Source organism: Danio rerio, chromosome 1 (genome assembly GCF_052040795.2).
Source record: "Danio rerio strain M-AB ecotype USA chromosome 1, GRCz13ab, whole genome shotgun sequence".
Lineage (NCBI taxonomy): Eukaryota > Metazoa > Chordata > Actinopteri > Cypriniformes > Danionidae > Danio > Danio rerio.
The window spans coordinates 61,097,916-61,124,022 of record NC_141021.1 but is presented as its reverse complement, the minus strand read 5'-3'; the positions used below and the strand labels follow the sequence as shown (position 1 = coordinate 61,124,022).

At 35.8% G+C, this 26,107-nt stretch overlaps 2 protein-coding genes across 4 annotated transcripts in view; both read right to left on the bottom strand.

The window, feature by feature from the left end:
- Nucleotides 1-636: 636 nt before the first annotated feature.
- LOC103909543 (uncharacterized) lies at nucleotides 637-22,728 on the bottom strand. 3 transcript variants are annotated; one of them, XM_087238298.1, is made up of 4 exons: nucleotides 22,680-22,728; nucleotides 7,070-7,197; nucleotides 4,720-4,753; nucleotides 637-3,210 (listed from the first exon to the last, which is right to left on the bottom strand). In XM_087238298.1, the coding sequence occupies exons 2-4, from the start codon at nucleotides 7,157-7,159 to the stop codon at nucleotides 2,741-2,743; spliced, it is 594 nt and encodes a 197-aa protein (XP_087094424.1). In that variant the 5' UTR covers nucleotides 7,160-7,197; nucleotides 22,680-22,728; the 3' UTR covers nucleotides 637-2,740. The 3 variants fall into 3 exon arrangements, with proteins under 3 accessions (XP_087094424.1, XP_087094425.1, XP_087094421.1); XM_087238299.1 differs by lacking the exon at nucleotides 22,680-22,728 and adding an exon at nucleotides 7,463-7,563; XM_087238295.1 differs by lacking the exons at nucleotides 7,070-7,197; nucleotides 22,680-22,728 and adding an exon at nucleotides 5,496-6,005.
- A 1,813-nt stretch (nucleotides 22,729-24,541) lies between these two features.
- Nucleotides 24,542-26,107, bottom strand: part of adgrl1b (adhesion G protein-coupled receptor L1b) — a 58,878-nt gene continuing 57,312 nt past the window's right edge. Inside the window, exon 26 of the mRNA XM_087234993.1 lies at nucleotides 24,542-25,824. The gene's annotated coding sequence lies outside the window, so the exon portion shown is untranslated. The remainder of the gene's footprint in view (nucleotides 25,825-26,107) is intronic.

The window sequence follows — 26,107 nt, the reverse complement described above, 5'->3', positions numbered from 1 at the left end:
CAGACGTGTGTGTCCAAATGTGTGTTTGCTGACAAGGTTAATGTTTGTTTGTTGTGTTGTGCGGATGTGTTAGCATGCGGTGAGGACTGAAACCTTCACTAGCGCCTCTGACAGTAAGTGACGTTGGTGAACTGGCCTGGTTCTACAGCAGAACTTTCCTCCCACATGGTCTGAGAGTCTTCGCCGCAGGAAACAACACACACTTCAGTTAGCATCCTAAGCAACTCCAGACTATGACCTGACATTCAATCACACACTGCAAAAATGCTGCTCCTACATGGAGTTTGGTCTGGTTTCTAGTCCAAATATTTCACATTCTTAAAGCTGACCCCTTTTGCAGGATACAAACTGCGTCTCTGCTGTGTGTAGTGTGTGTGTTTGAGCTGGGAATAGCACACAGATAATGTTTCTAGCTCTCTGAAACTGACCCTTTCAGGCTCTCAATAGTGGTGTTTTGGTGATTGTCGCTTTAAATGCAAATGAGATTGTGCTCTGTTCAGAAGTGGGCGGAGCTACAGATGCCTGTGCATCACCATCAGATGTGAAAAGATGTTGAGTGCTGATCACGTGTGCTTCAGTGTGAGTCTGTCAGAGACATTCCGCATCTGTCAACAATCATGCCACAGTTACACGTCGTACTATTAATGTTTTGTTTTATTAAATATATAACAAAATAAAGCATCTTACACATTCATCATTGTTTACATTCATATCTAGAGTTCCTGAGTTTGTTAGCATTCAGATGCTGCTCTATTCCACACAGGTGAGATCAGGGTTGCCAGGTGTCCACAACAAAACTACCCCTATAAAACAATGTCAATCCTAGTGGTGCAATACATGATTTACAGCACTTTATGCATTATACAGTTTGTACAATCACTATAAATCAGTAATTATAAACATTCTGTTCTCACAAGTGAAATAATTTTAAGTTAAGCTAAAAATGTAATGGAATTGTGATATAATATTTCGACATTATAAACTAAACATTTAGTAAATTCCTAATTCAGATGTAAATATACATGGAGGTTACATATATACGTTATTTAGTTTATTTAGCAACAGTCCTGTCACCATGGAAACGGAACAGCCACACACACATACGCACACACACTCTCGTGCCGCTGCGCCTCAGAAAAGTGCATGCTGTTTTTACAACTCCAGCACAGTTTCTATCATTCATCATTGGTGGAATGGACATTTGGTAGAGTAAAATAATTCAGTGCAACAATATGTCAAACCTTTAACTCAAAAAATAGCCTGCACCAAGTGGTTAAAAGTATCCCAATTCTGCTGGAAAACCACGTACTTGGCAACCCTGTGTGAGATGTTCATGTCCGTCCACACATGCAGTGATGAAACAGACACAACCAAGGCACTTTGAACAGATTTAAGGCAAAATATGTGGAGGTTTAGGAGGTTACGCATCTTTTCTGCGATGCAGCAGATGAGTTTTACAGTACATGCAGTCAGTGAATATGAGAGTCAGCTCTGACGCCTCTTTACATGTAGTGTAATCTACAACTCTTTAGCATTTACAATACATTTTACACACAAAATATTAGGGATGCACCAAAAAATAATGGGAGAAACTGGCATTTTTAGAAAGGAAATAAAACAATTAGGCAAAAATGCTGAGGCAACCGCTCATGTGCATGTATTATTATCTATATATGAACCACATACAGTTGAAGTCAGAATTATTCACCCCCCTGTTTATTTTTTCCTCAATTTCTGTGTAACGGAGAGCAGATTTCTCCAGCACATTTCTAATCATAACAGTGTTAATAACTCATCTCTAATAACTGATTTATTTTCTCTTTGTCATGTTGACAGCATATAATATTAGACTAGATATTCTTCAAGACACTTCTATACAGCTTAAAGTCACATTTAAAGGCTTCACTAGGGTAATTAGGGTAACTAGGCAGGTTAGGGTAATTAGGCAAGTTATTGTATAACTATTGTTTGTTCTGTAGACTATCGAAAACAAGTATAGCTTAAAGGAGCTACTAATATTGTCCTTAAAATGGCTTTTAAAAAATTAAAAACTGCTTTTATTCTAGCCGAAATAAAACAAATCAGACTTTCTCCATGAGAGAAAATATTATAGGAATTACTGTGAACATTTCCTTGCTCTGCTAAATATTATTTGGGAATTATTTAACAAAGAGAATAAAAATCAAAAGGGGGCAAATAATTCTGACCAACTGTAGTGGAAAAGCAAAGCTCGTCAAATAACATGCGTACAGGACATTTCTATGTAGTTTACTAGTTCCTGCTGCTTGCAATAGTGCTGCTGGGTTGCCATTCACTCTCAATAAAATGTGTTTATTTTAGTGACTTCTGTGTTTTTAAATCAGAATAATTATAATAATTTGGGTTGAATTTGAAAAGTCATGCAAAAGTTAATTTATACTGTATCATTTAATCAAACGAATTAATAACTATCACAAAGCATTATCTGCTTTCAAGTTTCAGCCCAGAATTGTCATTTGTCTGCATCCCTGCAAAACACATAAATATGACTAGTCTTGAACAATGTTAGATGCATATAAATATATTTCAGTAATAAATAGTGCTTGAGGAATGTGGCAGAGTGCATGTGAACACCACGGCTAAAGCGCGGCGCTCTTTTCAGTCAAAAGTCCTCGTGGATCTGCTCGCGAGAGTCTCAAAAACAGACCCGATTAGATCCAGATCCACGACTCACTGTCCTGAATTAGTCTGATTTTCTCTGTCATGAGGGAAGAGCTCCTTTTAATCCATCTATCAGAAATATCCCAAAGCCAGAGTGGTTCAGCTCCAGCTTCCAGTTGTGCTGTTTACCCTCCAAAACAATTTTAGCTATAGCCAAAAGCCTGTTTTCATTTTCTGGAAAGGTGACGACATTCCAGCAGGTCTTGGTAACGGATGCATTCTCTCTGCCCTTATCTTGAGAAAGTCGGACGCTGCAGGTTAACCACGGTGACGGATGCTGGTCGCCGGATTTCACTGCGGGACTGGTGTCTTTGGGAAAGGTGACGTCGAACTGGGCAGGGTCGCACACGTGTGTGCATGAGAAGGTAAGCGTGACGTAAAGGAAGTAGCTGCCTTGCTCCTTTACTGTCAGCACATGTTGTACCTCATTAAAGCTGTAGAGAGAGCCGACAGTCTGAATTTCTCCATATTTCACAGGTTTCCAATGCATTGATTCATTTTTTAGTTCACCTGCAGGACGGGGACAAAGACACACAGCGTCAAAAATATGGATCTCGTTAAATAGACATGTGCTGATGCTCAATGATAGAGAGATAAAGTAGATCCAGGAGGTTTTCAATAATGCCTGAAAGGATAATCAGCAGGCTGATGTGAAGCGCAGCACTGCTGTAGAAGACTGAAGGCTTCATTCTGAGAAAAAACAACCGTCTGGATGTACTTTATCCTGATTATTACATGGCTACTGGCCACCAATTGTAAAAAAATAGACAGAAACTATTGTTTTGAGCTGTAATAGCTTATAAATTATTTAATTAAATGCAAAAAATGAGAGACTTTAAAACAGCTGATGGAATATACACTAACCTACATATTAGTCATTAACTAGATGGCGCCAAACTGTCAAAAATGCAAAAAAAAAAAAAGCCAAGTAGGTATTGCTGCAACCCAGAGACCTCCAGGTGGGAGGGATTACACCGCAAGTAGGCTGTGTGACCTCCAAGTGGGAGGGACTTAAACCACAAGTAGGTTGGGTTTAAGATGGAGTAGACATTAATATGTAATAATGTAAGTATATGGATGTGAATGTATTTACTCATGGTTGAGGTGATTCTCAGTTCCCGGATGAGTCTGTGTTATTCAGCGGTTGTTATGTGGAAATAACATATCTTGTAATGTTGTGACTGACCAATCAGAATCGAGTAATCACCAATTGGGAATTGCCAAACCAATCCTCTTGACCATTAGTGAACATATTCACATATATATATATATATATATATATATATATATATATATATATATATATATATACACACACACACACACACAGTTGAAGTCAGAATTATTAGCCCCTCTGATTATTTTTGTTTAACGGAGAGCAGATGTCTTCAGCACATTTCTAATCATAACAGTGTTAATAACTCATCTCTAATAACTGATTTATTTTCTCTTTGTCATGATGACAGTAAATAATATTAGACTAGATATTCTTCAAGACACTTCTATACAACTTAAAGTCACATGTAAAGGCTTCACTAGGGTAATTAGGTTAACTAGGCAGGTTAGGGTAATTAGGCAAGTCATTGTATAATGATGGTTTGTTCTGGAGACAAAAAATAGCTTAAAGAGGCTAATAATATTGAGCTTAAAATGTTGTTTAAAAAATTAAAAACTGCTTTTATTCTAGTCAGAACAAAACAAATAAGATATTCACCAGAAGAAAAAATATTATCAGACGTACTGTAAACATTTCCTTGATCTGTCAAGCATCATTTGGGAAAAAAAAATAATAAATATATATATATATATATATATATATATATATATATATATATAAAAACATTCAAAGGGGGGCGAATAATTCTGACTTCAACTATATGCTGTTCTTAGCGGTTTGTCGTCATCTTGTGACTGAATAATAATAATAAAAATGAAAATAATAAGTAGATGAATATGTTTATCAGAAAATTCTACATGTGTGAGAACGGCTTATGTTAGCAACATTTTTAATAAACTTACTTTTAGTGGCCTCCAGGTATGCAAAATTCTGCATCTAGAAAGAAAAAAAGACAGAAAGAGAAAACAAGTTTAACAACTTCATCTTCAAGGAAAGAGAAGCTCCGCCTCTGAGTGCAGCAGGTATGAACACTGTTTAATCTACTGTAAACACTACAGTATACAGTGCTCTGCTAATGCTAAAATGTGTTTAAAGGGTGAACTGCCCCTTTAAACAGTTAGTGTCTACTCAATGATTTACTAATCAGTGGTCCTACATGGTTATTCATTATTATAATCCTCTTGATTGCATCATCAATTCACATATATTATCATTATGCTAATTATCATTGTCTTTGCTATATTTATATAGTTAGCTTAGCTAAAAGTATGCATGACACCCAGATGTACAAAACATTAAAACAACTTATTCATAACTATAATTTCACATAAACATCAAAATAGTTGAAATCATTATATTTACCTATATAAAAGCTAACAAGAGGCAGCTAAAGTAGTTCCGGCAGGTTTTGAGCGCATTATGAATGATTTCAGTTATTTTACAGTCAAAAGTCACATCAGAACACAACAGAAGGCTTTGGAGGAGATGTGGAGGAAAGTAGTGCTACACAGGAGACGTTTAAGGAGGACAGACACTTGACAAATAAAGTCTGAAAACACATCTGTACAGCTGTGTGAAATACGCGGAATAATACACTTTAAAGTTGTTAAAAGTTTAGTAAATAATGCACACCCGTCATCATTTACTGCTGGAAGAACAAACTTGTTGAAAATCTCACCTTGTAAGAGGACGGTTGGACACGGACTAAATATTCAGGTTTCTGTGACTCTCCGGATGGTCGCTCGTTCAATTTGCGCTCGATTCGATTTGCGAAAAAAAGCGCGCCCGCGATCGTGACCCCGAGCATGAGGAAAAGCGCGATCACGGACCCGACGAGGAAAGTGTCCAAACAGCGGCTCCTGGAGCGCGTGGCCGGCGACTGGCTCTCGACATCAGTGGACGCGGACATCTCCATAAAAACCCAGCAGAAACAGCCGATGGCAATGAAGATCCGCAGCAGGTGCAGCTACTGAACTGACTGACAGAAGCGGCTTCATGTTGTTTTATACGACGGAGGAGGAACTAACGGGTTTCCCTCGTCGAGTTCTCCTCCCACGAGACCGAGACACAGAAGAGGAGGATCGGAGAAAAACCGACCAACTTTCCGTCCTGTCGCTCTTGCGCAAGCGGAGGTGGAAAGCGGGAGGAATCTGAAGTGTGAATTTCTGTGACTGACTCCATATTCCGCGCGTTATTACATGGAATATCATCTTACATTTATTTAATCTCTTTGTCGGATATTAGTTAAAAAGGTAAGCAGTCAGACTGACGTGTGCATTCATCACATAATACAGCTAAAGACAATTATGTTTCCAAACATTTCCCAAGTGATGTTTAACAGAGCAGGGCGATTTATTTTTATTATTTTTTTTAAAGTGTCCTGTTATGTTTTTTTTTTTTTTTAAGAGAATGTCGTATTAAATTTTTTTTTGGAAGGAAAAAAATTTTAAAAGTACATAAATAAAAAGTTAATGCAGCCTATATATATATATATATATATATATATATATATATATATATATATATATATATATATATATATATATAAAATCACACGTTACAGTAACTCCCAATAGTTAATCTATATACTAACATGAACTTATAATGAACAATGCTCATAAAGTATTTATTAATCATAGTTTACCAATATATTAGTAGGCTAACATTTAAATTCATGCTTGTAATAATAAGAAATAGTATATAAGTGTTACCATATTATTAATATTAGAATATTAATAAAACCCTTAATTATGTTTCTTTAACAAAAACTATTATCTAACAACTTGCTTTATTACTCCAACTTGCCTATTTAACCTAATTAACATAGTTAAACCTTTAAGTTACACTTTAAGCTGAATATTGTAAACTATATTTCAAAATAATAGAAGAATATTCTGTATAGTCATCATGGCAAATACAAAATAAATTAATTATTAGAATTTATTTATAAAACATGTATAAAGTTAAAAGTATTACACTTAAAAGTGTTGAAAAAACTACATTTATTGAAATGTTTTTTTAAAAAGTTCATTTAATAATTTTAGAGTTAGGCTAATAATTTTGTATTCAACTACATTTAGAGGCCTAAAATGTGGCACACATCTAATCAAAATGCTGAAAATGTCTAGCTGTTTCTCATAAATCCTGTAAATTATAAAAATACAATTTATAAATGTATTTCTTAATGATTAATATTACCTTTATTTGACATTTCTGACATGAAAGATTTGGTGTGAAAAGTATGATACTTACCTTATGTTTGACCGTTGAAACTGAAACCTCGCGCGGGAAACCCTGAGTGGGTGTGCAGGAAAGCCCGCCTCCTTTGATTTGATTGGTCATCGCAATCCCATTGGCTTTTGAAGAGCTCCGTTCAACGGCTGTGGAGGAAAAACAGGCAAATGCAGTCTAATATAATCATATTTTATGAGGTATTAGGGCATTTGGGCAGTTTTGTAATGAATTTATGGTGGTTTTGGCCCTAAGCAGAGACAATAAACACAGCTGCTTCTCTAAATTATAAACATTTTAAATGTATTTTTGTTTATTTTTAGAAACAATATAAAGAATACAGTAAATGATTACTATTTTACACAATTTCTAATTGGATAAACAGGAAGAAGACAGAGAGAAAGACAAATATACAGTTGAAGTCAGATTCATTAGCCCTCCTGGTTATTTTTCCCCCCAGTTTCTGTTCAACAGAGAGTTTTTTTCAACACATCTCTAATCATAAAATCTTTAATAACTCATCTCTAATAGCTGATTTATTTTCTCTTTGTCATGATGACAGTAAATAATATAAGACTAGATATTCTTCAAGACACTTCTATACAGCTTAAAGTGATATTTAAAGGCTTAACTAGGTTGATTAGGGTAACTAGGCAGGTTATTGTATAAGGATGTTTTGTTCTGTGGACCAGTGCTTCTCAAACTTTTTTCACCAGGTACCTCCTCTGAAAAAAATTGTCTCTCCAAGTACCACCACAATCACCAGTATTGAAATAAAGTAGCGTAGTTGACCAAATTAAGCAGCTACAGCACTGCACAGTTTAAATTATATTCCATACAAAATATGAAGCTGATCAGTCGGTTCTTTTCACGTGACTCGCGGTGTGGCATCCTGAAAAGTTAAGATGTTTTAAACTGGGGACGCCTGGAATATGCAAACGCGTCGTGCTACAGTTCTTACTCATTTTGCTGGCCTGTGGGTTAAATTTTGGCACTCAAATGACCGAGATCTAACAAGAGAATACGCTCATTTTTCTAAATAAAAGTTTTTTCAAAATAATCATTGTTTAGATTATAAATAAAATGGAAATAATTAATGATTTTTTGTGTGACCCGGTACCAATTAATCTATAGACCGGTGCCGATCTATGACCCGAGGGTTGGAAACCACTGCTCTAGCAAATATCTGCTCTGCAAGCACCACACACCTCTTTCTCTAACTCTGCGCCAACTGAATTGATTTTGTTTTAGAGGACAGCCAATCCTGATCACATTGGTGTTATTGTACGCATTAAATTTATTACTCAGTAATTCCTCCGCGTAATACTAGAAGTAAACCCGTACCACAGTTTGAGAATCACTGCAGTAGACTCGATCGAAAAATATATAGCTTAAAGGGGCTAATAATTTTGACCTTAAAATGGCTTTTAAAAAAATTGAAAACTGCTTTTATTCTAGCCTAAATAAAACAAATAAGACTTTTCCGGAAGGAAAAATATTATCAGACATACTGTGAAAATTTCCTTGCTCTGTTAAACACTATTTGGGAAATATTTAAAAAAGAAAAACAAATCAAAGAGGGGCTAATAATTCTGACTTTAACTGTATGTACAATAGATATTAAAAAAAAATGGCAATAAAATAAAGAATCAGTTGAAACACAATTCTTATGATCAGTTAATCTATAAGTAAATTAATTAAATGTTCTATTTCACATAAGAAGTCTAAAACAGTAGGTTTTAAGAAACCATTGTGAAACTTCCCAGCAAGTGCATCAGAAACTCCACAGTATAGCCTCTAAGGATTTGTTTTGGTTTTTCAAAGTAACACAGGGCATCCTTAAAGTGTAAATTACAACTTATATTAACCTTGGGAAAGCAGCAGGAGGAGCACATATCATGAATAATGAGAGAATGACATCATATGTCAGCAAGATTACATCACAGATGGTGTGGGCTGTCATCCAGTTTCCCTGAATGTTGCTTGATGCCAAGTTCACACACTCTGGATTCATTTACAAACACTTTCCCACAGCAGAAGAGTCATATACAGACTTACTGGAAACAGAAATGTAAATAACTTCATTTATTATTATTATTATTAAATATAATATAATTAATGATGATGATGATTATTATTATTAATAATAATGATTATGATGATTGTTATAACTAATGATTATTATTATTAATGATAATTAATTTTATTATTATTAATGATGACAATGATTATTATTATTAAAGATTATTAGTATTATTAATGATGATGATTATTATTATTACTAAAGATTATTATTATTAATGATGATGGTGATTATTATTATTATTATTATTATTATTAATGATGAATATTATTCTTGTTAATGGTGATTATTATTCTTGTTAATGATGATGATGATTATTATTATTATAATTATTATTAATTATGATGATGATGATTATTATTAAAGATTATTATTAATGATGATGATGATTATTATTATTAAAGATTATTATTAATGATGATGATGATTATTATTACTTAAGATTATTATTATTATTATTAATAATTAATAATTAAAATTAATTATATTATAATCAATTAATTAATAAATAATAATAATAATAATAATAATGAGGATTATTATTATCAATGATGATGATGAATATTATAATTATTAATGATGATGATTATTTATGTTAAAAATGATGATGATAATGATTATTATTAATATTAAAATATTACTATTATTATTAATGATTATTATTATTATTATTATTATCATCATAATTATTATTTGTGGCTGGAAGGCCATCTGCCATATAAAAACATATGTGTTGGGGGTTCATTCTGCTGTGGCAAAGCTGATGGAAAGTGAGTGATTACTTATGTATTTATTGATTGACTGATGTATTATTTTCTATGAGAACTGAGCTGAATATTCCTTTATTATTAAATAATAAGACATTAATTTAAAGAATGTGACATTGATAACATGTTGTACTTTTAGTGTTTACTGTCTGCTTCATAATTATTATATGATTTCATATTTACACCGTTCTGTTATATCTGACTACACATGACAGATTATAGATTATCAGCGCTGTTTAGATGTACTGACACTGAATTAATGTTTTTCTTTTAATGTCTTAAAAACATTTTAAGCAAAGATTAATTACAATTAATCACACACAAAATTAAATATTAAATTTATTAAATTAAAAAATATTAAATATTAAAAATTAAATAGAATAAAAAACATAAAAAATAATATTAAAAATAAAATAAAGTGTTATATATTGTATTTAGAAAATTTGACATAATAATTGTTTGTGTATTTTATACATTTTTATGAATATGTGATACAAACACACATAAAAACAAAACTTTTTCGTTACAGAGATAATTAAATGTATATATATATATATGTGTGTGTGTGTGTGTGTGTGTGTGTGTGTGTATAATATAAACAATTGTTTAATATATATATATATATATATATATATATATATATATATATATATATATATAATTATACAGCACACACACATATGTCAAAACAAACTTTTATTTTACATGTGATTAATCGATGAATTATTACAAACCACAATGGTTTTGTAGGCCAAATATAATAAAATGTATATTACAATATTATATTATAATTTTGTTTTTAAAATAAATGCATGTTTTGTGTTCAACTGTGTTTTAAAACCTCCCAGAATGCACTGCTCATTTGTTCCCCATTTTCATCACCACAATATTCCCAGACTTTCATTTGTGCCCTTTAACATGTGTATGTCATAACTTTCGGTTCTAATAATAGCCATGTGCCTGTAAGAGCTCTCAGCCACGTCACCTGCATGTAAAAACCTTTTTTTTTCTGCATGTGAAAACCTGTCTATGGGTGTCTACAGGAAGAGATGTCATCACCGCAGGTATATCTCCAGCAGAGTGAGTCACTTTCTCAGATCCACTATTTTTTACTACAAACACTTTATCCATCACATTCCTGACTGATGTGTGTAAGTGTGTGATGAGTGTGTGATTGTTTGTGTGTGTGCATACCTTGTATTCCCCTTATATGTCCCCACAAGTATAGTAATACCAGTATGTTTTGATCTCCATGAGGAAAAGGGCTCATAGATCAGACAGAATGAAGCATCTTGAAGATGTAGAAGTGCAGATTAGTTGCGCTGAGGGTTCAGTTTAGGGGTTGGGTTTGGGAAAGGGGCAAAGAAAATACTGTAAACATCATCACAGCTATGGGAAGTCCCTGTAAATATAGCTGTACAAGTGTGTGTGTGTGTGAGGGGTTGTCTCTGTACTCTGTTCCCTTTTTTAAAGTGACTCTGCTGCACTTCCTGAATGTGGACGGGCCTTTTCTTTTATTTTCCAGACTCGTGATGGAGCTTTGGGGACAGTAAACAAGACACAAGCTGGAAAGCCCAGCTCAGAAATAAAATGAACACCCATACATTAGTTCATTCATTCATTCATTGGTTAATCCATCTGTCAATCCATCCATTCATTCATCCATCCGTTTATTCAATCATTCATTTATTCATCCATTTTTTCCAATTGCACATTTATCCATTCATTCATTCATCCTTCTCTTATCTATTGATTCATTTGTTAATTCATCCATCTATTTATCAATCTATCCATCAATTTATTTATCCTTTCATCTATCCATCTGTTCATTTATTATTCATTTGTTCATTCATTCATTCATTCATTCATTCATTCATTCATTCATTCATTCATCCATCCATTTATTTTTCATGCATCCTTCCTTTCGTTTATCTATCTATCTATCTATCTATCTATCTATCTATCTATCTATCTATCTATCTATCTATCTATCTATCTATCTATCTATCTATCTATCTATCTATCTATCTATCTATCTATCTATCTATATTCCATATATTTATTTATTCATTCATCCATCCATCCATCAATTTATGTATTTATTTATTTATCTTTCCATCCATCCATCCATCCATCCATCCATCCATCCATCCATCCATCCATCCATCCTTTCATCCATCCATCCATCCATTTTATCATTCATCTATCCATCGATTTATCCATCCATCTGTTCATTTATGATTAATTTGTTCATTCAGTCATATATCCATCCATTCACTCATCCATATATTATTCAGTCATCTTTCCGTCCATCCATCCATCCATCCATCCATCCATCCATCCATCCATCCATTTATCCATCAATCCATCTATCATGCATCCATTTATTTATTCTTCCATCCACCTGTAATTAATTAATTAATTAATTAATTAATTCATCCATCTGTAATTCATCCACCCTTCCATACATCTATTTATTTATTTATTCATCCAGTCATCCATCCATCCATCCATCCATCTATTCTATCTATTCAATCAATCATCTATTCATCCATTTATTCATCCACACATCCATCCTTCATCCATGTCTGTAAACTGTGGTTCAGTTGTTTCGGAAATGTAGACATATTAGACTATAATCCATTCATTCATTCATTCATTCAATCATCCATGTATTTATATATCCATCCATCCATGTATTTATGTATTTATCTTTCAATTCAGTCATTCATCTATTCATCCATCTATCCTACATCCATCCTTCATTCATTACTTCATCCATGCCTGTAAACTGTGGTTCGTTTGTTTAAGAAATGTAGACGTACTGGACTGTAATCCATTCTTTCATTCATTTGTTCATTCATCCATCCACATATTTATCTATCTATTCATCCACCTATCCACCCATGTATTTATTCATGTATTTATCCATCCCATCCATTCAGTCATTCATCTATTCATCCATCTATCATCCATCCTTCCTTCATTCATTCCTTCATCCATATCTGCAAACTGTGGTTTATTTGTTTCTGAAATTTAGATGTACTGGACTGTAATCCATCCATCCCTCCGTCTCTCCATCCGTCGGTCCGTCGATTCATTCATTCATTCATTCATTCATTCATTCATTCATCCATCCATCCATCCATCCATCCATCCATCCATCCATCCATCCATCCATCCATCTATCTATCTATCTATCTATCTATCTATCTATCTATCTATCTATCTATCTATTTATGTATTTATCCATCCATCCAAACATCATCCATCAATCTTTCATTCATTCCATCATCCATATCTGTAAACGTTTGTAAACTGTTGTTCATTTGTTTAAAAAATTTAGACATGTACTAGACTGTAATCCATCAATTCATTCATTCATTCATTCATTCATTCATTCATTCATTCATTCATTCATTCATTCATTCATTCATTCGTTCTTTCATTAATTAATTAATTAATTAATTAATTCATTTATTCATTCATTCGTTCTTTCATTAATTAATTAATTCATTAATTAATTCATTCATTCATTCGTTCATTCATTCATTCATTCATTCATTCATTCATTCATTTGTTCATTCATTCTTTCATTCATTAATTTTTTCATTTATTCATTCATCTATTTATGGATCCATCCATTCATGTATTTATTAATTTATGTATTTATTCAATTTAATTTATTCAATTATGCATCCAGTCATCCGTCCATCCATTCATTCATTCCTGGAATTGAATATGACTGTAAAAATAGTTTGCCTTCATTTCCTTGTAGAATTTACTTGCGGTTTCTTAGCAGCGAGCTATTTATAGGCCTTTATTCCCCACAGTACTCCAGAATAATGCTGTCAATTTCAGATCATTGTCTCATCATCATACGTTTGCTCATAATCTGACATTCCTGGAATGTGTTAATACAACTGCAGACAGATTCTGTCCTCTCAGCAGTGTGTTTAAGTTTGTGCACTGACGGTCAACCTGGGAAAGTCTGCGTTTCGGCTAAAGGTCACACACACAGACACCCACACACACTGCCGGGCACTTACGCTACGTCATTTTATAGAGCATCGCCTCAGAATGTGGAAGTCACAGTTTCACAAAAACACACTACAAAGCAGGCAAGACTTCCTCTGTTTCGATTGCATTACTATTGACACTCGCACGTCTCATGACATCACAAATATCACTGCAGCCAATCAGCATTAAGGGGCGTGTCTAGTAATGCTGGTGGAGATTTAAAAAGGGGTGTGGCCTGTTATGGGCGTGATTGTTTTGTTGGTTTCAAATATCAACATATACCAAGTCTAAAAACATACCTGCAGCCAATCAGCAGTAAGGGGCGTGTCTAGTAATGATAGTGGAGATATAAAAGGGGGCGGGGATTGTTAGATTACGGTCGTGTTTTTATTTTTATTTTGGTGGTTTCAAATATTAACATATGCAGAGCCACAAAACACACCTGCAACCAATCAGCAGTAAGGGGCGTGTCTAGAAATGATAATGGAGATATTAAAAGTAGGCAGGTCTGTTTGGTTATGAGCGTGTTTGTTTTGGTACTGTCAAATATCAACATATTGTGTGTGCCAAAACACACCTGTAGCCAATCAGCAGTTGGGGGCGTGTCTAGTAATAATAGTGGAGATATAAAAGGGGGCCAGGCCTGTTAGGTAATGGGCGTGTATTTTTTGGTGGTTTCAAATATCAACATATGCAAAGCTCCAAAACACACCTGAAGCCAATCAGCATTAGGGGCGTGTCTAGTAATGATTTAAAAAGGGGCGGGGTCTGTTAGTTAATTAAATATCAACATGGCGCAGCAAAATTAATTCTATCTATCTATCTATCTATCTATCTATCTATCTATCTATCTATCTACCTACCTACCTACCTACCTACCTCCCTCCCTCCCTCCCTCCCTCCCTCCCTACCTACCTACCTACCTACCTACCTACTATACCTACCTATCTATCTATCTATCTATCTATCTATCTATCTATCTATCTATCTATCTATCTATCTATCTATCAATCTATCAATCTATCTATCTATCTATCTATCTATCTATCTATCTATCTATCTATCTATCTATCCAACAAAATTAAAAGTTTATAGTTTCCTATAAGGATCTTTTGTATATTTCGAGGTGTCCCAAAATAGGCTGTTTACAGTAATATTGTACTTGATTTATATATATTATAATATTGTATTTATATAAGCACAATATTACACGGCATAACTGGGATGCAGACAGAAAAGTTGCCGTCTTGAAAGTACAATGTTTTCATTTTATTTAGCAATATTTAAAGTGTTCGTGTTGAACCTGTAATCATAAGTGGAGAGTGCAGATTCAGGGAAATTCAGTGCTCCTGTAGAAACATGCGTGCGGCGTGTGGGAGGGAAACTATTCCACGTCTCTGCTGCTGTTTGCAGCACCGGGCTTACTCAGCGTGTGTACGTGTGATGCTGTACAACACTTAAATACTCCCAGATTTATCCTAAATGTGATGTCACGACGGCATGTGACACAGCGGCCGGCCAATCAGAGCATGCAAGGGAGTTTAAGCCAGGTAGGAGGGGGGGAGAGAGTTTGTCAGGAAATCAGGAATTTCACAATCGTGCATTTGATGATGAAATCTGTCTGCGAGGAGGAAGAGTGCAGAGCGGTCTGCAGCGTCTGCATGTTTAGACTCCTGCTCTTGTGTTTTTCTTCCAGCCGTCTGATCGGTTTCCTTTCCGTCTGGATGAGATGTTGGAACATTTGCAGACTAAATGTGATTATTAAAAGACCCCGCTTCTCCTCCTCTCTCTCTTTTTTTTATAGGCTCGTTTTACACTGCAAAATGCTTTTCTTACTCAGAGTTTTTGTCATGTTTTTAGTCCAAATACCTAAAAACAAATAATCATAAACATTTTCTAGATCATTACACTGCAAAAAAGGCTTTTCTTGTTTAGATTTTTTGTCTTGTTTCTAGTCTAAATATCTAAAATTTCTCATATCAAGAGGCATTTTCTAGACAAGCAAAACATATTGTCTTGTTTTCAGAAATAATATGCCAATAATAAGTGAGTTTCTCCTTAAAACAAGCAAAATAATCTGCCAATGGGGTGAACAAAATAATCTTGTTTTTTCTATTGACGTAAGATTATTTTGCTCACCCCATTGGCAGATTATTTTGCTTGTTTTAAGGAGAAACTCACTTATTATTGGCACATTATTTCTTAAAACAAGACAATATGTTTTGCTTGTCTAGAAAATTCTTCTTGAGTTAGGAATTTTCAGATATTTGGACTAGAAACAAGACAAAAAATCTAAGCAAGAAAAGCATTTTTTGCAGTGTACAAAGTATTGGTTTGTTTTTAGACTTATAATGAGTGAAACTTAAGTGAGTTTTTCAATAAAACAAGCAAAATAATCTGCCATTGGGGATGAAATAATCTTATGTTTGCTTTGAAATGAGATTATTTTGCTTGTTTTACGGTTTTTCCCTATTGGTTTGGCTCACACTGCAAAAAATGCTTTTCTTACTTAGATTTTTTTGTCTTGTTTCTAGTCCAAATATCTACAAATTCTTAAATCAAGAAGAATTTTCTAGACAAGCAAAACATATTGTCTTGTTTTGAGAAATAATATGCCAAATTGAAGTGAGTTTTTCCTTAAATCAAGGAAAAACAAAAGACAAAAAACAGTGGAGTAAACATTTTCAACAACTGGGCTAAGACTGGACGTTTACATTTACATTTAGTCATTTAGCAGACGCTTTTATCCAAAGAGACTTACAAATGAGGACAAGGAAGCAATTTACACAACTATAAGAGCAACAATGCAGAAGTGCTGTAGGCAAGTTTCAGGTGTGTAAAGTCTAAGAAGGAAAGCATTAGTCATTTTTATTTATTTTGTTTTGTAGTGCAGTTAGCGGTGGAGCCAGAGAGGCAATTGCAGATGAGGAAGGGAAGTGGAGACTAAATAGTTGAGTTTTTAGTGGTTTCTTGAAGACAGCGAGTGACTCTGCCGTTCTGATGCAGTTAGGGAGTTCATTCCACCAACTGGGCAGATTGAGTGCGAGAGTTCTGGAAAGTGATTTCTTCCCTCTTTGGGATGAACCACGAGGCGACGCTCATTCACAGAACGCAAGTTTCTGGAGGACACATACATCTGCAGAAGTGAGAGCAGATAAGAAGGAGCAAAGCCAGAAGTCACTTTGTAGGCAAACATCAGAGCTTTGAATTTGATGCGAGCAGCAACTGGCAGCCAGTACAAACGGATGAGCAGCAGAGTGACATGTGCTCTTTTAGGGTCAGGAAGGTGGACATGAGGGATATTTCAATGGTCCTCTGCAGTAGTGATGAAACAACTAAACATTTTGACTTGCAGTGCTTACGCGATGCCAAAGAGACTAATGATTTTGGGGGCACTGACTGTCTAAATGAGAAGGAGATTTAGTTTTGACACATGACTGAACAGTTTTGGGAAATATATGAGCTTTTGCTAGTGAGCTTAGTGTTGTGCTGAACTGGAAGACAATCCTAGAGTGTTAATTCCTGTTTCAAGAAATGAGTTAAACCAAATGAGAAAAACTCCCTTAATTTTGACTCATTATTTCTGAAAACAAGACAATATTTTTTACCTCTCTTGATTTAAGAATTTCTAGACATTTGTGCTTAAAAAAAAGACAAAAACTCAATGTAAGAAACCAATTTTTGTAGTGTAAAACTCTCCTAGAGTTAAAAAGTCACTGAATCTATTCAGCCGATCTTCAGGTCTTGCTGGAGCACGTTGAGCTTAGCTTAGCATCAATCATTGAATCGGATTAGACCATTAGCATCATACCAATGCCAAGGTTATTCCTTCATTCATTTTCCTTCAGCTTAGTCCCTTTATTTATTTGGGGTTGCCACAGTGGAACAAACCACCAACTATTCCAGCAAATATTTCACACAGTGCATGTCCAGCTGCAATCCAGTGCTGGGAAACACCCACTCACACACAAACTCGTACACTACAGGCAGTGTAGTTCATCAGTTCCCCTATAGCGCATGTGTTTGGACTGTGGTGCAAACCGGAGCACCCCACGCCAACACTGGGAGAACATGCAAACTCCACACAGAAACACCAACTGACTGAATTATATTACAGTGTTGTTAGTTACTTAGCAGAGGACTATTGTTAGGTGTAATATCATTGTGCTGCTGTAGTCGCGATACAACATTGAAGTTGATTATTACACCAGAACAAGACTATAGTAGAGCTGGATTAGCCTAGAATAGCAACTTTTCGTTTTCCGTCAGTTTTACTGCATGATGTAACGACAAAAGTGCCAAACATTAAACAGGAAAATATTTAGATTTTTTTTTTTTTTTTGCAAGATGCTAATGGTCTAATCTGATTCAGTGATCTATGCTAAGCTAAGCTAAAAGTGCTCCCGCCAGACCTGGAGGTCAGTTGAATGGATTCAGACATAAAACTACTGAATCCCTGTAAGCTGAGCTCAGCGATGGCGTGCTGCTTTATTATGTGTGTGAAAGTTCAGAGTTTGGGGGTGGTTGTAGGAAAGTCCTGCCTGATGGAGTGAATAAGCGCCTGCTTGCTTCAATATGTTTCTCTGAGGAAAAGGGGGAGAGGTGTGAGACTGCGAGCCATTGAAAAGAAAAGGGGAAATCCAGCTATCAGACAGAAAGATCCACACATTCAGAAGAAGATGACAAACACACCTCAGGATACAGGTGAAGTGATGGCGCTGTTCAGACACGTGCTCTCTGTGTGTGTGTGTGTGTGGGTGTGTGTGATGAAAATATGGAGCATGATAATCACTCTGCAGACAGTAAAGAAGTGTGTAGATGACTGCTGCCAAACTCAGTTTAGCTTTAATCCTCATTAAACTCGCCTGATCAAGTAGATGGAGACCTTCAGGTAAATGTGTTGAAGCCCAGCTGGAACTAACATGGATGGATGGATGATTGGATAGATAGATAGATAGATAGATAGATAGATAGATAGATAGATAGATAGATAGATAGATAGATAGATAGATAGATAGATAGATAGATGATAGATAGATGATAGATAGATAGATAGGCCACTTTATTAGGTACACCTGTCCAACTGCTTGTTAAGGCACATTTAGTTCACTGCATTTAGGCATGTAGACCTGGTCAAGACAATCTGCTGCAGGTCAAACTGAGCATCAGAATGGGGAAGAAAGAGAATTTAAGAGACTCTGAACGTGGCATGGTTGTTGCTGCCAGACGGGCTGCTCTGAGTATTTCAGAAACTGCTGATCTACTGGGATTTTCACGCACAACCATCTCTAGGGTTTACAGAGAATGCTCCGACAAAGATTAAATATCCAGTGAGCGGCAGTTCTGTGGGCGCAAATGCCTTGTTGATGAGGCCAGAGGTCAGAGGAGAATGGCCAGACTGGTTCTCGGTGATAGAAAGCAGAGATGGGGGACTTGAGTCACAAGACTTGACTCGAGTCAGACTTAAGTCACAAAATTTAGGACTTGAGACTTACTTAACAAATATCCAAAAAAAAGACTCGACTTGACTTGGACGTGACTGTCATGACTTGAGACTTGACTTGGACTTGAGTTAAATGACTCGGAAAATAACTTGTTTTTGTTAAATACACAACCGTCTGTTATATATTAAGCTTTTAAAAACAAAACCGAAAGTGACGCATGCGCAGTATTAACAGCTCATCGGTTCTCAGAAGGGTTAGAAAGAATCAGTTGAATTTGCTGGACTGGATCGTTCGGTTCATTAAGAAGAACAGCTTTAAATGATTTATTAGATTCATTTAAACGATTCATTTGAACGATTCATTTGAACGATTCATTTGCTATTCGGCCATCAGATACAGTGGTGATGAAAAATGGAAGGTAGCATATTTTACGGGTTTAAAGATTACAAACAAGACGGCTAATTAAAGTTTATACTATTTGGTCTGACTCAGTGCTTGTGTATGTTTAATGACACGTTTTTTTTCTTACAGCTATTATCATTCTTCTACACTGTTTTGTATCTGCCTAATTTAACCAAAAATCCGCATTTGCTGTATATTTTATTAATTTGATGTCATTAGGCTAATACACAGGCTATTTTATATGCACATCTAAAATGCTTTTGCATTTAAATTTGCTTAGAACTTGAAATAGAGAAGCAGATTTGACCTGTCAGCGGTGCACATGGCTCCTGAATAGGTCAGAGAAAGTGGACGTCTTTTTTAACAGTTTTTTTGTTTTTTACTTTAACCCATTGAAAGTAAACAGTGTATAACACTGTCATACTAAATGAAGTTATTATTGTAAGAAATTGAATATGTTTTGCTTGTCGCATATAGGTAACTATTTATGTGATGTGGGTAAATGGTGCATTTCAATTCATATTACTAATCAAAATATTTTTATTGGAGTTAATGAATGTACAAAATGTCTTTGAGGAAGATGATGGACGCTCTACAGCCACAACACCTGCACTCTCACCTTGATTTTTTAATATTGAGAGGAGTAAAATTTACACGTGGTTTCCACACGCAGACGCATTTAGAGCTGTGCATCTGGAGTCAAGAGTGTTTCAGAGGGCCTTTACGTCTGTCCATTTCACAATCAGATCGCTTCACCGTCAGGAGAAACACAGATCCCTCTGAACAGCCGGAGCTGCTGTGCTGCATGTGTTTGTGTTCTGTTCAGTCAGTCAGAGATCCTCTCCCAGGGTTTATGGATAGTCATTAATATTCATTTGCAGCCCTAAAAAGTGCGTCACATCAGAAGAAACCTCAATATTACCATGTAAAAAGGCATCAGTGTGTGACGCACGCATTTCTCCTGAACACTTTCATGAATCAGAAGGGTTTTACATCATGCACACTGATCTAAATCCAGACACACATCTTCATCATCATCTTCATAGAGCTGAATTTCTAGTTCTCGATCCCTGCTGTGTTACATATATATATATATATATATATATATATATATATGTATATCACAAAGCAGTTTAAAGGGCCCCTATAATGCAGAAATGGCTTGTATGTGGCAGTGTGTGTGTGTGTGTATCTCCAGCACCTCTAGTGCTCAGCAGTACTGAATTGTGTTTGTTCTAATGCAGAAACACTTTGATTGACATTCTCCCTTTGTACGTGTCATCAGAGGGGGAAAGCCCCGCCCACTAGTGCTCATCTCTCCATCTCATTAGCATAAGCAGCAGGCCTGAGTGAGAAGCAGCCGTCTGTCCATTAGCCATTACCGTACGTTCACACCGAAAGCGGCGAGAGCGTCCAAGGTCGCTCTGGCCGCCCTGGCGACAACGCTGACTGCCTTCAGCTCCGGCGGCGGGAGCGTCAAAACTCGCTACATTGATCTCATATTTAAAGGAGCCGTTGCAGCATATCAGTTACATTCCTGCATAAGGCATGTTTTTAGCGTGAAAATCTTGCGCACTTTTTTATCAAATTCATATAACAATGGAAGATCAAGTTGCGTGTGGTGTGGCTTTGCTCTATTTATCCAATATGTGTCCGTATGTCTGAAATATCCTGAAGCAGCAGTACTGTTTTGTACTGTCACATCGCGTGAGATTCCCGCTTTTTAAAGATAAATTTATATAACATTAATGAACATCAGTAACTCGCCAGTGACTTATTTAATGTATGCTACTGTAAGAAAACATTGTAAATAATTGGAAATCCGGCGACCGCAATAATCAAACCCTTGGGAACAACTGTGGTCGGAACCAAAGTTCACAGGTCTGTGTTCCCTGAACTGCTATCAAGCGGTGGACGTCTTCATTCTGATTGCTTGCCGCCGAAACGCGTCATAGCTCATTACCATAAAGTTGACTTCATTTCAACTCTCCTCGACGCTCACGCCGGCGAAGACGCGCCGCTCTGCTCCTCGCCGCTTATCGTCGCCTATCGCCGCCGGCTCTCATTGAAAATGAATGACTTCCGGCTACTTTGACGCTCTCGCCGCTTTCGGTGTGAACGTACGGTGAGAGTGTTTGAGCTGCTGAAGATGATGTCAGCATAGACTAAGAGGATTATAGATGTGGAGTTTTAGATTTACAGTCTCCATAAACTGACAGAAGCATGAAGCACACACGCACTGACTCATAACACACACACACTGCTGTTTTACATCTGTGTCACTATGATGACGCACAGGGGTCCCCCCAGTTTGTAAATCTCATTTGCATTTAAAGCAACAGTCACCAAATCGCCAACCATAGGATCAAAGCCAGTTTCAGAGAGCTGGAGAACATTATCTGGGAGCCATTCTCAGCTCAAACTCAAACACACACAAGACACAGCAGAAATGCATTTAGTAGAGAAGGGCTCAATAGGTCTCTTTTAAATAGGTCATAAAATTTGGACAAAACCTAACCTGAATTTGTATATATAGAGACTTGCATTTTAAAGAAATCCAAGCAGCTTTAAGATTCTTAAAAAATAAACTTTGTTTACGATAAAAACCCCAACCTACAATATTTAATATTAGAATATAATATTATTACAACTAGAATAAAACAAAATGTAATCAATGAGTGAAAATACTACATATGCTTTAATGCAATACTGCCACTAATAAGGATGACAATAATAATTTACAGAACAACAGTACAGTTCTAAATAATATTAATGTCTGGCTTAATATCAGGACAACTCTTTTTAACAGAAAGTTAAACTTTAAAAACTTCTCAACATGTGTAGCATATATAATTTAATGCTAAAAAATCCTCCCAATGCAACACTGCTTCTGAATGTCAAACAAGAAAAGATACCTGTTCACCAGCTGGACCTTGACCTCCTGGTAAAATTCCTAATAACATTAGTTTGACTTAAATTCACTAAAATAAAATTAACAGAAAGATGCTGATAAACACTTATTGCTAATAGTGTGCTAAAAAAATAATTCCAATGCAACTGATTCTGGATGTCAAACAAGAAAAGATACCTGTTCACCAGCTGAATCTTGACCTCCTGGCAAAATTTCTAATAACATTATTGTCTGGCCTTATTTTAGTAATAAGTTTTCAACAGAAAGTTGCTGATAAACATTTAATGCTAATTGTTTAAGAAAAATCATCCCAATGTAAAACTGCTTCTGAAATGTCAAACAAGAAAGATACCCGTTCACCAGCTGGACCTTGACCTCCTGGTAAAATTTCTAATAAATTCCTTGTCTGGCCTAATTTCATAAAAAAAAATAATAAATAAACAGAAAGTTGCTGATAAACATTTAAGGCTAATTGTTTGAGAAAAATCATCCCAATGCAAAACTGATATTGAATATCAAACAAAGAAAGATACCCGTTTACCAGCCTGACCTCCTGGTAAAATTCCTAATAACATTAATGTCTGGCTTAATTTCAGTAAAAAAAAAAATAAACTAAGTTGTTGATAAACATTTAATGCTAATCGTATGCTGAAAAACATCCCAATGCAAAACTGATTCTAAAATGTCAAACAAGAAAGATACCTGTTCACCAGCTGGACCTTGACCTGGTAAGATTCCTAGTAACAATAATGTTTGGCTTCATTTCAGTACAATTCTTAACTTAGAATGTTCAACATTCAATTCTTAGAATGTTGGCGAGACTCTGAAAACTCACTTTTAAAGCTAAACACTAGATAAACATTTCATGTTAGTAGTATGCTAAAAATCATCACAATGCACAACTGCTAGAAAAATATCTGTTGGTAAAATACCCTTGTAAAATTCCTAATAAATTTTTTTTTTTCAAAAAGTTGCTGAGACTCTTAAAAACTCATTATCTTCAAAAACTAATCACTAGATAAACATTTAATGCTAAGAGTATGCTAAAAATCATCACAATACACAACTTCTAGAAAGATACCCGTTCACCACCTGGTAAAATTCATAATAACATTAAATTTCGGCTTAATTTCATTAAAAAGATTTCAATAGAAATTTGCTGATAAACATTTAATGCTAATCATATGCTAAAAAATCATCCAATACAAAACTGATTCTAAAATCTTAAACAAGAAAGATACCGGTTCACCAGCTGGACCTTGAACTCCGGGTAAAATTCCTAATAATTCTTTATTTACAGCAAGTTGCTGAGACTCTTAAAACTCATTAACTCTAAAAGCTAATCACTAGATAAACATTTAATGCTAATCGTATGCTAAAAATCATCACAATGCACAACTGCTAGGAAATACCCGTTCACCAGCTGGACCTTGAACTCCTGGTAAAATTCTTAATAACATTAATGTCCAGCTTGATTTCAGTAAAAAAAAAAAAAAAATTAAACACAAAGTTGTTGATAAACATTTAATGCTAATCATAGGCTAAAAAATCATCCCAATGCAAAACTGATTCTTAAATGTAAAACAAGAAAGATACCCATTCACCAGCTGGACCTTGACCTCCTGGTAAAATTCCTATAAATAATGTCTGGCTTAATTTTATTAACAGAAATTTGCTCAGACTTTAAAAACTCTGTTACTTTAAAAGCTAATCACTAGATAAACATTTAATGCTAATAGCATGCTAAAAAAATCAACCCAGTGCACAACTGCTAGAAAAACACCCGTTCACCAACTGAACCTTGACCTCCTGGTGCATGTTCAACGTTATTAATGCAGGCGAGATTGAAGAAGAACACGGCGAACCTTCACTTTTGTCCATTTTATTTTGATTAAAAAACATGTCTTATCTTTTTACATGAAACACTCTCGGAGAGCGAGAAAGACCGAAAGAGACAGAGTGAGAAAAGAGCGAAAAGAGAAGACAGTGTCATCAGTTCATCTACATAATCTTTAAGACTTTTTTCAACCATAAACTCGTAAGTGAAAGAGAAGCATGTCCCGAGACGTCACATCTCTCAGTTCGTATTTACAGGAAGTTTTTCTGCTTTATCGTCGTGTCCTTGATCAATCTACGTAAAACAGCGGAAGGGTTCGAGCGTCGTGTAAAACGTCCTCAAATATAAGATCGATCAGTGTCAGGAAAACAGCAGATGCGCTGAAGATCCGTTCTCCAACGCTGCTGAAAAACACACAACATGCTGACTTTACCCTCACTGCAAACAAACACACTGTCTGACCACGTTTCCAATCAGAATATCAAACAATTATTTAACCAATCAGCAACTTCTAGACAATAAGAACATACTGTTTTGTTTACAGAAATTATGAATTAAGTGAGACATGCAAATTAATCTGCTAATGAGGTCAGCAATCTTGTTTTCGCTAATTCACTCACCTGATTGGCTGATTATTTTGCTTGTTTTAAAGTCAACATGAAGAAATCAAATCTAACTTATTGATTTTGTTAGCTCACGTTGCTAGTTTTGTGGCGAACAGTTCATCTGTGTGTCAAAGAAAGATACCTGTTCACCAGCTGGACCTTGACCTCCTGGAAAAACATTAACGTTTGACTTTAAAGTCTGCATGAACCGTACGTTTTTTTCCTGTATTGTGACGGAAGTTAACAAGAATTATTTCTATTATTTATTGAATTTCCCATTTATTGTATTTTACTAACGTCTACCCCAAACACCTAAACCCAACCATCACAGCAAATATTAAATATTAATTATTGGTATACAGTGTCATAATAAATGCTGCTATACTGATACCTCCAGCCGGCTGCGTATCCCATCTAGACTTTACCATCCAGACATCCCAAGTCTCCCAGAAGTCTATGTATTTGCGGGAGACTTCCAGATGCGCGTCTCCCGCCCGGTCCTTAAATAGTCTCCCCCGCATCCTGCCCAGCTCTTCAGATACATCGCGCACACACGCCCCCACCGCTCTTTAGATATACTGTGTGCACACACCTCCACCGCTCTTCGGATACATCGCACACACACGCCCCCACCGCTCTTCAGATACATCGCGCACACACACGCCCCCACTGTTCTTCAGATATGTGGCACACACACGCTTCCACCGCTTTTCAGATACGTCGCGCACACACGCCCACACCGTTCTTCAGATACGACGCGCACACACACCCGCACCGCTCTTCAGATACGTCGCGCACACATGCCCACATCGTTCTTCAGATACGTCGCGCACACACGCCCACACCGTTCTTCAGATACGTCGCGCACACACGCCCACACCGCTCTTCAGATACGTCACACACACACACGCCCACACCGTTCTTCAGATACGTTGCTCACACACGCTTCCACCGCTCTTCAGATACGTAGCGCACACACGCCCCCACTGT

Coding starts and splice junctions, on each gene's coding strand:
- LOC103909543 (XM_087238295.1), bottom strand. CDS start 5,732: ATGGAGATGTCCGCGTCCACTGATGTCGAGAGCCAGTCGCCGGCCACG. Junction 4,754..5,495: donor TCCAACCGTCCTCTTACAAG/GTGAGATTTTCA, acceptor TTTTCTTTCTAG/ATGCAGAATTTTGCATACCT. Junction 3,211..4,719: donor ATACCTGGAGGCCACTAAAA/GTAAGTTTATTA, acceptor CCCGTCCTGCAG/GTGAACTAAAAAATGAATCA.